This window comes from Cibotium barometz, chromosome 10 (genome assembly GCF_041138505.1).
Source record: "Cibotium barometz isolate CiBa-2024 chromosome 10, ASM4113850v1, whole genome shotgun sequence".
Classification (NCBI taxonomy): Eukaryota; Viridiplantae; Streptophyta; class Polypodiopsida; order Cyatheales; family Cibotiaceae; genus Cibotium; species Cibotium barometz.
The window spans coordinates 58860851-58874943 of record NC_141055.1 but is presented as its reverse complement, the minus strand read 5'-3'; the positions used below and the strand labels follow the sequence as shown (position 1 = coordinate 58874943).

The following is a 14093-nucleotide window of genomic DNA, read 5'->3' as shown; positions in this document are numbered from 1 at the left end:
AGTTCCTTCTTCGGACAGCCATCTATTCCTCAGCAGTCTATACATCCAGGTTACTTTGGCGGTGGCTCTGTGTTCCAATCCATGACTGGGGGTTATCCTCAGGGAGGCATGGGTATGCCAGGGACTTTTGGAGCTAATTTTCAGCCTGGAATGCAGGGGAATATGTATGGTGGTATGCAGTCCGAAATGCAAGGAAACATGTTTGGGGGCATGCAACCTGGAATGCAAGCAAATATGTATGGGGGCATGCAGTGGTATGCATAATGGTATGTTTGGAAACATGGCTAGATCGTATGGCATGCCAAGTGTGGGAATTGGTAATGTTGACCCTATGATGGGCATGAATGCTGGGGGTAGCAATCTTGTGAAGCCACTTCCTTACGATGATCTAATGCCTATGGGTAAGGCGAAGGATTATAAGGAAGGGGGAGCTCCTGTGAAATTTGATACATTCAGTGGAGCCAAAGATAAGTTAAAAGCACTTACCTTTTTACAGCAGTTTGATGCTGCTTTTTCTGGTGGTAACTACACGGAGTCCTCTAAGGTGAGAAAAGCTGCGACTTTTCTCAAAGGCAATGCATTGCAGTGGTGGTCTACTCTTCTTCTGCAGGGCATAGCACCATCTACTTGGGTACAATTTAAATAGGTGTTCTCTTCCGTATGGCTCACATCTACTTTTGAAGTGGATGTAATGACAGCATGGCACAAGTTGGATGCATCAAAGTGTGACAATCTTGAAGATTATAACAAGAAGTTTTGGGAAGTTTTACTCCCAGTTACTTCTTATCGTGCAGTGCCTTTGTCTGAGCAAGTGGAGAAGTATTGTTGTGGGCTGCCCCCCAAGGAAGTGCGTGACTATTGCATAAAGACTCGAGTAACAAATATGTCACAGATGATAGAGAATGCTATGACAGCTAATGCGTTACTCACTGGAGTCTCATCTGGATTTAAAGGCAGTAAGAACTCGAGCAAGAAATCTGAAAAGTCTGGGCATGCTTCGCGTGATGCAAAAGGTTCTACAGAGACGCGGTATAAGAAGTTGCCAATGCCCAAGAGAACTCCTGAGGAGAGAGGGATGCTCGGAAATGTTTTTACTGTACAGAAGAGGGACATATGTCTTTTAATTGTCCCAAGAGAAAGTCCCAAAAGGACTCTGACAATAAAGGAGAGCCCAAGTCAAAGAAACCAAAACCTTCTGCAGGGTTAGTTCCTGATCTTGTTGGGGAACAGCCAGGTGGTGAAGAGACTGAGTTGTGCAGGGCATGGGGCAAAGTGAGAGATCAAAATGCCTTGATATTACACAGGTGCTAGAGCCAACTTTATTTCACCGGATTTGGCTGGCCGATTGGGGATCCGTGCAGAGGAGATGGGGCCTTTATATGAGGCTAACATGGCTTGGCGACCTCGATCCATTTCTCCGCCTCGTCCATCTTCTTTTGTGTCTCTGTGATCACCTCCACCCATGAAGATGTCTTCTCTTTATGTTGCTCCTCCTCCTCTTGAATGATCCTCATTTGTTTCTTGATGGTATTTAGCTCTTCAATCAAGGAGGGCTGAAATTTTCCATCCTCAAGCTTGCCTTGTGAAGTGGCTTCCAACTCCTTTTTGAGGGCTGAGATTTCAGCCGCTTGACTTTTAGCATGCAATTTGGCCTCCACTAGTTCCTCCATTAGGGCTGAAATCTCAGCCTCTTGCCTGGATGTTCTCTCTTGATGGATGTGATGTTTTGTTGGGAATGCCATGGTGCCACAGAGTACATGTGGGGGTGGATACATACAATAGGAAGATTACTTTGACTCGTAGAGGGAAAGAACATGTTTTGGATGTAAAACTTAAAGGGGAATCTGTTCTTATTGTATCAGCTTCGGCAATTTCATCAGTAATGAAAAAGCATCTTTCCGCGTACTTGATTTATGTAAAGGATGCAAAAGATGATGAGTCTAAGTCTAATTTGTCTATGTTAGATAAGGACAGGACTGATTTCTTATGTGGGTTCCAAGATTGTTTTTCCGAGTCATTGCCAGGAGAACTTCCTCCGGAAAGGCCAGAAGATCATGCCATTGATCTAATTCCGGGTAGTACTCCACCAAATAGACCACCGTACCGTGTTCGTGCAGCCCAACAAGAAGAAATTATGAGTCAGGTACAGGAGCTGTTGAATAAAGGGTTGATACAGCTAGCTCATCACCCTTTTGCTCACCTGTACTCTTAGTGCAAAAGAAGGATGGTTCTTGGCGCATGTGTATTGATTACAGAGCGCTGAACAAGAATACCATCAAGAATCGATTCCCCATTCCGAGGATCGATGACATTTTGGACCGCTTACAGGGCTCCACAGTCTTTAGTCGGATTGACTTGAAAAGCGGGTATCATCAGATACGTATTAGACCCGAGGATGTGCATAAGACAGCATTTCGAACCACGTTTGGGTTGTATGAGTTCTTGGTTATGCCCTTTGGTTTGACAAATGCACCTACCACATTTAACAGAATGATGGACAGGATTTTCCGACCTCATAGAGCGTTTGTGGGCACATTCTTTGATGATATGATTGTGCATTCACAAACTGAGGAGGAGCATAGAAGGCATTTGGCCATTGTGTTTGCAGAACTCCGGAACCATAGGCTGGTTATTAATGGCAAGAAGAGTGAGTTTTTCTTGCAAGAGATACATTTCTTGAGACATATTGTGTCTAAGCATGGAGTCCGTATGGATCCATCGAAGGTGGAAGCAATTCTTAATTGGCCAGATTTGAGGACCGTGCATGATGTATGCAGCTTTTTGGGATTGTGTTCCTATTACAGGCGGTACATACGGTATTTTGCTGAAATTGCTTCGCCCCTTCATACCTTAACAAAGAAGGCAACTCCGTTTCGATGGGCTGATCAGGAAATTACAGCCTTCAAAAAGCTTAAAGAAAAGCTTACTTCGGATCCAGTATTGGTGTTACCGGACCTCCGAAAGGCTTTTGTTGTCCAATGTGATGCATGTGGAAGTAGCATTGGGGCAGTTCTCATGCAGGAAGGACATGTGATAGCCTATGAGAGTAGAATCTTGCAGGATGCCGAGAAGCATTTACAGGTTTATGAGAAAGAGATGTTGGTTGTAATTCATGCTCTTTCTACATGGAAACACTATTTGCTTGGAGCTGATTTCACTGTGCAGACAGATCATCAGACCTTGCGTTATTTCCTCACGCAAACTAAACTTTCAGAGAAGCATATGCGATGGGCAAACTTTTTGTCTATATTTCACTTCCAGATTGTGCATGTGGAAGGCAAAAAGAATGTTGTGGCAGATGCTTTGTCACGCAAGCCACAGGTCTCAGCAGTTTCACTTGCTTATCATCATGAGCTTGATGAAATGAAAGAGCAGTATGCCCATGATGAGGACTTTGAAAGGTTGTATGATCAGATATCTGAGGGTCAGCGGCATGAGCACTATACTCTCAGAGACGGGTTTTTGTTGATGCAATGTAGACTGTGTGTTACTAGGCCATTGCGACTCAAGGTAATGATTGAAAGTCATGCTCCACCGTATGCAGGTCATAGAGGTATTGACGCCACGGTAAAAGCAGTGGAGACTTTCTTTTATTGGCCAACCTTGAGAAGAGATGTTGATGCCTTCGTTAGGCAATGGATCGTATGTCAGAAGGTAAAGTTTGACCGTCAAAAGACACCAGGGTTATTACAGCCTTTACCTATTCCAGATAGACCTTGGGAGAGCATTGCCATGGATTTTATATTTGATCTTCCACGTACACAAACGGGGAATGATGGCATTTGGACTATCATATGCACGTTCAGTAAGCAAGCTCATTTCATTCCCGTGCGTAAGACGATCAAAGTTGATCATATGGTGAAGTTGTTCATGGCGAACATCTTCAAGTATCATGGCTTGCCTACGTCTATCATTAGTGACCGCGATCCACGGATGACAAGTTTATTTTGGAGAGGATTATTTGACAACATGGGTACAACTCTCAAGTTTTCATCTTCGTTTCATCCACAAACAGATGGTCAATCGGAAGAGGCTAACTCTATAGTGTTAGATCTTCTTAAGTGTTATGTGTCAGAGCACAAGCAACAATGGGAAAAGTATCTTCCTTTGGTGGAGTTTGCATATAATAACACCGTTCATACCTCGACGGGCAAGGCGCCTTTTGAGATTGTGGAAGGAGGGAAGAAGGTACCACCCATTTTGCATACAACGGATAAGATTTTTGAGGCTGATCAGTATGTGGAGAATATGGATGAAGCTTTTGCATTGGGTGATTGGGTTCTTTTGCGATTCGAAAAGGCTAGGCTCAAGAAGATGAAGGGTAAAGAGCGCTTATTCCCTAAGTTGAGCATGCGCTATTATGGGCCTTTTCAGGTATTGGGAAAGATTGGTGAGGTGGCCTATCGTTTGAAGCTACCAGATCACTAGAAGATTCACAATGCATTTCACGTGAGTCTCCTTAGACCTTTCCGTGGGGATGTGCCTGAGGATGTATCAGATGAGGCTCAGCCAGAAGTTGAGGAACTTGATGAGGTTCTTATTCCAGAGCAAATACTGGCACATAAGGAAAGAAAGGTACGAGGTAAAGTTTCCCGTCGCTATCTTGTGAAGTTCAAGAACTATTCATCGATGGATGCGAAGTGGATGGAGGAAGGTGACTTAACAGATTCACCTTAGGTTTTGTAGCTTTATCTCGATGCCTTTGAGTTGGAGCCGACTCTTGTTACGGCTCATTCAGGTTCAGCAGAGCATGGGTCTGGAGCATTGCCTAATGCTCAAGAGGGGGGTAGCACCTCCACTCCCTTGATACAGACAGGCTCAGATGACATCTAAAGGTCGCTTGGTGCAGTTTTTGTCTCACCCGAAGGTACTGATGGCTGACAGTACATCTGTTTATGGGACTTCTATGATATATGTGTACTAGTCACATTGGATGTTGTGGTTGTGTATGGTTCACAGTGGTATACAACTTGGACTATTCCTATACCATTGGTTTGCAGTGAATGATGTTACATATGCATGGCTTAGAGAGATTGGGACGCTGATCTTGCCATATTGTACATTTCACTTTGGATATTTTGCTGTATCACCCGAATGCAATCGAGGACGCTTGCCATTTTTCAAGAGGGGGGTATGTCATGACCCTCTGAAAATGGAACACCACAAGTGTGCGCATGGTGGTTGCTCAGCAAAATAAATATTAAATGATTCATATTTGGGATGCCCGGACAAATGAGATGAGGTGTGGACATCTTCAAATGTGAAGGGGGACCAGAACATTAGTATTTTTAATGTTTTATTCATGGGTGGCCCCTAGGCCTAAGTGGTCCCTAGGAACTTTAATAAATATTAAAGTTGGGGGCCTAGGATATTTTTGGAGAGAGGGGCAACTCCACTTTTGGAGTTACACGCCTCTCTCATCTCTCTCTCTCTTGCTTTTTGAAGAACGTGCAAGCAAGCTACGTGGAAGAGAAGAGAAGCTGGTCGACTGGTTTTGCTGTGAAGAGTGCAGGTTGTACTGAGTGAATACAAGCCGTACAGACCACATGGCTGCAGGCCGTACAGTCAGGCGGCTGCAGTACTATTGGATATTGGCTCAGCCGGCATTTACAGGTACAATCAGCAGGCTGAAAACAGTACAGACAGTACTGTACGGACAGAGCAGATGCCTGCAGTTCCGTACAGCCAATACAGGTGGCGTTTACTGTACGACAGCTGGTACAGTCTGCTGGCATCTTCTGATTCATGCGGCGTAGGCGACCAGAGTCTAGTCAGCAGGCGGGCAGATTCAGGTGACTTTTGGTACAGTCCGTACAGCCCTGTACGGACAGGTACAGACAAGTACTGCTGGCCTGTACGGACAGGTACAGGCAGAAACCGTACTGTTCAGTCTTGAACATTATCAGGCGTTGAATCTCCATCTGCAGACAATGCTTTATCAAAGCATATTTGGTGCATCAGTCAGGTGGTTGAAGAGAGGAAAGTACAGACACTCTTTCTCAAGTGCAGACTGGTACGATCGGCCTCACGAGTGCAGAACCACGCACTGAATTGGTAAGCTCTGAACTTGTCCTTTTTTTTTCTCTTTCCATTGGCTTATGTTTCTGCAGACTTGTGTTATCTGGCCCCTTGTGAGAGGAGGGGTATGGCAGATTGAAAGGGTGGAAACAGAGATTGGACAGTGGATGTATGTTTGCACTGAGTTGTGAAACCATGTTCATGGGATATGCCAGATGTGTGCTCAAGGCTGCCCGGCTGAATTGTCTTGGCTGATCAGAGGGAAGCACAGAGTGTTGCTTTTGTGGGACACAGATCTGTGTGTGAATCCTCTGTGCTAGGAGGTCTTGTGGGCTGCCAGATTGGACATACAGGTGTATTCTCCTGGCTGGTTTTGTTGTACTCAGGTTTACATCTTTTTGAATTTGAATAAAGAAATACCGAAAGGGGCACCAAGCTTTGGGGCCAACAGGTGTCGATTTCATTTCAGTTTTGGGGCACTCTAGCTCCAGTTAATTTTGTTTCTTATTTGGACTACAAGTGGAAGGGTGACTGCTAGTCTACCGCACTTTGGTTTCTACCAGAGGCCGGTTTCAAACAACCACCCTCCGGGTTTGGATATATTTTTCCTTTGGTAGAAACATGCAAAGAAAACATGCCTTGCTGTCTCCCACAGCTAGCCATAATCTTTTGCCATGGGAAACATGGTCTCTCTGGGCAAACCCTCTTAAAACTGCCCATGCCAAAGTTCAGTTACATAGTGGATAACGCATACAAAGCCTTGGGTCTTTTACACAAACTGTACATATTGTAGCTAACCCATTGGCTTGTAAGTTTTATGTGGTTCTTACAGGTGAAACAAAAGAAGCAGTCATCCTTGGAGGAAGTTGGGTTTAGAACGCTACAAGTACAATCAACTCCGTTGACAACACAACTACCCTCCAGCTTCCCCAAGGCAAGGTTACAATGATCCTCTGGGGCGGGGAATGCATCGACTCTGATCCTCTGCCCTCAGCAACTGCTTCCACAAAGGGTACACCGTCACCCCCCACAATAATTGGTAAGTCTTCCACTGTCCCTGAACTACCACTAGAACTCAACCCACCAAGAATATGGATTGGACTCCCAACCGAGAATGGTCTACAACGGTGGCAAGCCCACATATATCCTGTGATCCGCACCAATCTCATATTCTTGGAGGCATGGAAAGCTCTTGGAAACAAAAGAAGACACTTACATTCAAATCTCACATGAAATGCCTCTAATGAGTATTGGGTATTTCATTCCTAAAATATATATTGAAAATAACCAGTTGGAGTGCAAATTTCACATCATAGATGCAGGTGCACTCCAAGGCCGAATTATTATTGGAAAAGAGTAGATTGATGCCACTCACTGCCAAATCAATTGGCGTGAAGAAACGACCACCATGAAAATCAATAGCAAAAAGACAACTAAGCCAACAAATACCAACCTTAAGACAAAGCTTCAACGTTGCTAGTCCCCGACCACCTGTTACAAGCACAAGGCTACTATGAAGGCAACACTCGCCTCTAGCTACCCAAGCACGCCACCTGTGCTCATTCCCCACAACTACTTCCCAGGAAGCCACGACAAGAGGTCCCACAGCCACGGGTTAGGCAACCCCAAGCACAACGCTGGTGCCTACCAATGTGCTCAAAGCACAAGGCTTCCATGAAGGCCACACACACCTTGTGGCTCCCCAAGCCACAATCAAAAGCCTCTTCTCCCGACAACCACCTCATAGCTCAAAGCCTCACCAACAAAAAAGCCGGAAGCCTCGCCAACCACAAAACTTCATCACTCGGTAGTATTGGGTGCCCAAATGTCTCTTAGAAGCCCAAGGCTTCCATGATGGCAATTCCATCATTTAGCTCCCAAGACATACCCCTCAGCAGTTCGCCCAAACCACACCCACCACGCCAGTACCTGTCCAACCAAAAAAGATGGTTTGGGACCAACGAGCATGCAAGTCTCCTCCTCCTTGACAAAATCCTCCGGACTTGCCCACACCCAACCCATGGACACTCCAAAGCTCAATTCGCCCAACCCTTTCAACCCACGGAGCCTCATCCACGAAGCTCCACCCCGCCCCTCGAATTTGTCACCAAACCAAGGGGCAGTGCTACACATGGCTGAGCTTATCAAACCACTCAAAGGTAAGCTCACAACTCTAGCCACATGGACCACTCAGTACAAAACCCTCTTTGTGGGTACTGACTAATAAACACATGTCAAAAAAAGAAAAAAAGAAAAAGAAAAAAGAACAAAGAGAGAGAGTTTAGGTGATTAGGACCACGGACACACCTTCTGCCCTCACCCATGCACAATACCTACAAATCTCATTGGGCTCTGTCCTATATGCACACACCACATAAAGCTCCATCATCGACAGCCATCCAGGTACATCTTTGGATGGGAGGACCATGGTGGACGCAAGCCTAGTCCATGGTACGACCCATCACTTGGATCTTCTTAATCACCCCTGCTGCACCCAAATAACTACGCTTCATGTCTAATCAATCCTACCCAAAACTTCTTCTTTGGCTCAACACCTATGGATCCTCAACATCAACTACCACTCCTATTAACACAAGATTCCACAGCTCCAATGACAGAAGAAGACAAAGCATAAAAAGAAAAAGAGAGAACACCGTAACCTAATGACTCAACATCCACGGGAGCCAAGATACCAATCACGGTGTCTTGACAAAGATGCTAGAGCTTCATGAACATCGCCATCGACATACAACATCTCGGAGCGCAAGCAATCTCCATGCGTGTTGCCTCCTTGTCCCTCCAAAATTCGCCCCTCACTACTTGCTTACTAACGCCATTGTTTTACTAACTCCTCTTTAATCATACTACCTACCACTGGGATACTGGTCATTAAGTATTCTACGCTAGTTTACCCATTCAAGTACTCTGACTCCTCTAATGAGGATGTCCCGCCACAAAGGCAATTTTAAAAAAAACACCAAAAATAAGATAAAGAGTACTAATAGGTACATACAAAAAAGCAACCTCATAAGAGCCTATACGACTAGTTAAATACTTAATCGCCGGTACTCCACTAACTTCTTTCCATCTTAATAACTCCCCCATCCCCTCGTTTCCGGAAAGACAGGAGAACCAACCAAGTGCAACCTTCCCCGCGTGCCTCAACAACCTCTCAGCGATCACGAGGATACAATCAACTTTAGAAAGGGAAGTATGTTAACCACATATTGGTTAACACATTCTTATGACAACTATGTCTGCATACTTATGTAATGGACGCCCGCGCTATATTGTAAATCCTGTTATTCGATAAGGGAAACGCCTTAAAGACGTTCCCAAGTATTGAGCTTCAAAGGACAGACAAGACGATCTTGGACAGTTGGCAAAACCATAGAGAAAAACCTTGTAACTATGTTTTAGGCGCCCCGGGTCACTTACACCTAGGCAGCCTAGTTAGAAAAGGCTTGAAACTATAAAAGCCAATTTCTCTTATTTGTAACTCATTCTCCCATTTGTGCAATAGAAGTGAGTGTTCTCTCTCTCCCTCTCTCTTGCAACTCTAATCTAGCATGTGTGGTGTGCTTAGCGTTAGGATTTGGAAGTGATTAGTGCTAATCACTTGTTCCCTCTTGCTTCCTCTCTCTCTCTCTCTCTCTCTCTCTCTCTCTCTCGTGATTAGGCTAACCAACGCGATCCTCTTCCGCGGAGATCCCACACGATCTTCGCGAGAGAGCTTGCATCACCCGTTGGATTAGAGCAACCGCCTCGCTGTGGCAACGGGTACGGGAGGACGGCGGTGACGAGCGGCTACGGTGTAACTCTTTTGCCGTGCTCGAGCTTAATGGATAGGCAACTTCCCATGACACGTTAGGGTAGGGTTTCCTTAACATCCAAGAGCGGGGTGCGCTCAATCCATGTTCAATGGAAGACACTTAGCCGCCTCACATTATGCCACACTTGGCAAGCACGCTGCACTAAGACGAGTGTTTCGGTCGCTAAACACACACATCCATTCACAACATAGCTGATCTACTCCTTATGCTTAACCCACTTATGTAACAGGAGGAGCACCTTGCAAAAATGAGAAAGATATAATCACTAACCTTTTTTCGATAGCTTCCTTGAAGTTATTTCCTTTGTGCTGCTCTGAACTTGTCCCAATCCCTAACTCTCCAGTGCTGCACAAGTGTGTTGGAAGTCAGTTTGATCCTGAACTGTTCTCTCATCTTCAAAGGGCAATGCATAAATAGATGTCATATGCCTTCCTAGCCATTGTGGCTGACTTTGCCCGAAATAGTTGGCATCAGTATGTCTGAGCTCGTATGCTCACTCTCACTGCCATGCATCTTCCCTCATGTACGTGTTAGACATCAAAGTGTATGCTGCACTATGCTCCTCATTCAATCTCACTGCAAAATCAAAGGCCTGTCTACCCAGCTCTACATTACCCCAAGAACGACACGCTCCCAACATGGTACTCCACATCACAAGATCAGAGTTTGTAGCCACCTTCTCCAACAAAGCCACAGCCTCTTGCAGGTGGCCTGCACGGCTAAGGACATCAACCATGCAGTTGTAGTGCTCAATACTTGGAGCAATGCCGAATTCTATGCTCATAGCCTCAAAATAGTTCTGCCCCTCCTCCAAAAGGCCAACATGAGTGCATGCAGAGAGGATGCTAACAAATGTAATCTCATCTGGTTGTATGCCTGCCTTCCTCATCCTTCCAAACGATTGAAAAACAAGTTCACTCTCTCCTTGGCGGGCGTACCCTGTAATCAATGCAGTCCACATCGAATGGTCCTTCGTAGGCATTGCATCAAACAGCTGCTGAGCATCGGCCATACTTCCACATTTACCATACATATCAATAAGAGCTGTTGCCATACTTGCTTCGATAATCTCATATCCACCTGCACCACCATTACATTGGATGTGAATTTTCCCCCCAATTTCTAAGGCTGCTGTGTTCCCACACCCTTTGAGTATGCTCAAAAAGGTCACTTCATTTGGCATCAGACCTTGCTCTTGCATTTGCCCATAAAGCTTTAAAGCCTTCTCGATTTCTCCTTGGTCAGCATAGCCAGAAATCAGTGTATTCCACGAAAAAGCATTCGGGATCACACCCTTCAACGGCATCTGCTGGAAACAGTTCAAGGCTTCCTCACTATGTCCAACTTCGGCATACCCTGCCATCAGTGCAGTCCAAGAAACTACGTCGTGTACTGGTAGCATGTCAAACACTTTCTGCGCTTCTGCAAGCGAGCCACATTTGGCATACATATCGACCAAAGTGTTTCCAACAGAAAGATCTCTTTCAAAACTCTTTTCTAGAATCTCAGCATGTAATTCTTGGCCCTTGTTGATGGCTCCTAAGCCGCTGCAAGCTTGCAAGCAACAAACAAAAGTAATAGCATCCAAAGGAATGCCCTTGATCCGCATTTTCTCCAAGCAATTCAGTGCTTCTTCAGAAAGCCCCTGCTCAGCATACACTCCTATTAATGTGTTCCAGGAGACCGTGTCCTTAATGTGCATCGTGTCCAACACTTGCCATGCTTCAGAGAGCAAGCTGAGTTTAGCATACATATCCACTAGAGAGCTGCAAATAAAAGGATCCATTTCAAATGCCTCTTTGACCATTGTACTGTGTATTTCTCGGCCCCTGTCCACAGCTCCTATGCTGCCACAAGCCCTCAAGCTACAAGCATATGTAAAAGCATCAGGAGATGTTTTCTTCCATCGCATCTGTTCCAAACAGCTAAGTGCCTCCTCGCCATGCCCGTGTTGCACATACCCTGATATCAATGCAGTCCAAGAAACTACATCTTGGACTGGCAGGTTGTCAAACACTTTCTGCGCCTCAACCAGCAAGCCACACTTAGCATACATATCAACCAAAGTATTGCAAACTAAAAGATCTCTCTCATGACCTTCTTTCACAGTCTCAGCATGTATCTCTCGGCCTTTACCTATGGTTCCTACCATGCTGCAAGCCTTCAAGGCCCCAAAAAGTGTGACTTCACTTGGAGAGATGCCCTCCAGTTGCATTTGTTGGAGACAATTCAGAGCTTCCACACCAAAACCGAGTTCAGTGTAACCAGTTAGTAGAGCATTCCATGACACAATGTTTCGATTTGAGAGCTGGCTGAACACCTCTTGTGCCTCTACTAGAGAGCCACATTTGCCATACATATCCACCAAAGTGTTGCCCACAAAAAGATCTTTCTCATAACTCTCCTTGACTAATTCATCGTGTATTACCCGCCCCTTGTCCAAGCATTTCAACCTGGCACAAGTTTTCAGTAGGTATAAAAACGTGTAGTTGCTAGAGCACACAGTGCCCTCTTGCATCTTCTGGAACAAGTCAAAGGAGAGCTGGAATTCTTCGCATTCAGTATATCCTTGGATGAGTGACGTCCAAGAGAACTCATTTTGCTGATTTAACCTGTTGAACACATGATGAGCATCCGGCATGCTTCCACAGTCCACAAACATGGGCACAAGATAGTTTCCAAGCTCTGATTGGATATCCAGTCCCTTATCGCAGGTGTGCACATGAACTTTCCTTGCATATGCAAGATTTCTTGTGTGTCTACACTCCTGCAAGATATTAATGAAGGTCTCTATTGAAGGCAGCCCGGGTCTTTGATCCAAAGAAGCACATGCATCCTCTAGGTTCAACATTTCTTGAGGGATTGTCTTTGCGAAATGCTTTGACACTTGCAAACAAACCTAAAAGTGGGTGTGCACTACTTGTGTGGTCCCTAATGCATCCACCTGGTGCTGGTTATGTTGAAAATAGAGCATGCTTTGCTTGAGAAGCAAGCAAGCTATTTTTGGATGCTCTTGATATAGCACAAAACAGTACGTACATATATTTGTAGCTTGGTTTTGATATTTTTGGAAGCTCTTCACCCAGAAAAAGAGCTAGCTTTTGTATGTGAAAATTTAGGAAAGACTTCTCCACCTTGCCTTCTCCATCTCCATCGGATCCTTTCATGTGTTTACACAGCAATTCCCAGCCCGTCTGCAAGGGACCACATACAGGCCTTGTGAGGATGAACCGACGACCTTGCTGCCCATCCAGCTCCCTAACCAGGGTTGTCACAACAATGCATCACACACTTCCTTGCAATCTGCTCGAGTGATCACATTTCGGAATGAATGAACCAAGGCACAGGGAGAGGAGAGAAAAAAGAAATCTTTGATTTCTAAAAAATAAGAGGAAAAAATCCCATCGATTTGGCCCTTTGTATTCTGGCTTTCATTCCTCATTTGACCCTTCGTTTTCTTACTTTCATCCTCCATTTTGCTTCTACATACCGTAGCAACCCGCGGGTTGAATACTAGTATAAATAAATATATCAGATGTGTTGTGTGTTGTGAACTTTGGACGCTTCAAATGCCAAGGTCGTTATTGTAATATATATGCATGGCCACTAGCATAGTCCGTAGCTCACTACTCGGAAATGCAATCAATTCATTAGGAAGTATGTTTAACGGAACCTTGCTTAATGTTTTTCACTCTTATGTTTTTGAAATGCCAAGGTCTTTCACAATCAGGAATGCTGGATTTCCCCCCCCTTGCTTAATGTTTTTCACTCTTATGTTTTTGAAATGCCAAGGTCTTTCACAATCAGGAATGCTGTGCTCAACATTCTCTCTCATCGATTATCCACATCATTTGTCTTGGAGCTTGAAGAGCAAATGTTGAAAGTGGGTTGTGTAAGGTAGAACTACCACCCTTTTGACATGATAAAACTCGTATAGCAGCAAATCCCAAGATGCAATCAGAATCAATTTACAATTTGTATTGTCTATTCTTCCAATCTAATGAACAATTGGTAGCACTTAACCATGATCGACCAAGAACAACCTCTACCACTGCCTTGGACTTACTAGCCACATAAAAGGGAACTGACATCTGGTGACCCTGAATGGACATCATAATGACACATTTTTCTTCTATAGGGTTATCTTCACCTGAGAAGCTTCGTAAGTCAATAGAAATGTGCACAAGTGTTGGGTTCTTAACCACATCATTCAGCATTTTTCAAAACTCAACATGGGCATTT

At 44.8% G+C, this 14093-nt stretch overlaps 1 protein-coding gene across 1 annotated transcript; it reads right to left on the bottom strand.

The window, feature by feature from the left end:
• Positions 1-9141: 9141 nt before the first annotated feature.
• LOC147635106 (pentatricopeptide repeat-containing protein At4g13650-like) lies at positions 9142-13497 on the bottom strand. The gene has a single exon (XM_086804405.1). It carries the CDS (start codon positions 12700-12702, stop codon positions 10351-10353), a length of 2352 nt encoding a protein of 783 aa, XP_086660531.1. The 5' UTR covers positions 12703-13497; the 3' UTR covers positions 9142-10350.
• Positions 13498-14093: the final 596 nt, after the last annotated feature.

Coding starts and splice junctions, on each gene's coding strand:
- LOC147635106 (XM_086804405.1), bottom strand. CDS start 12,702: ATGTTGAACCTAGAGGATGCATGTGCTTCTTTGGATCAAAGACCCGGG.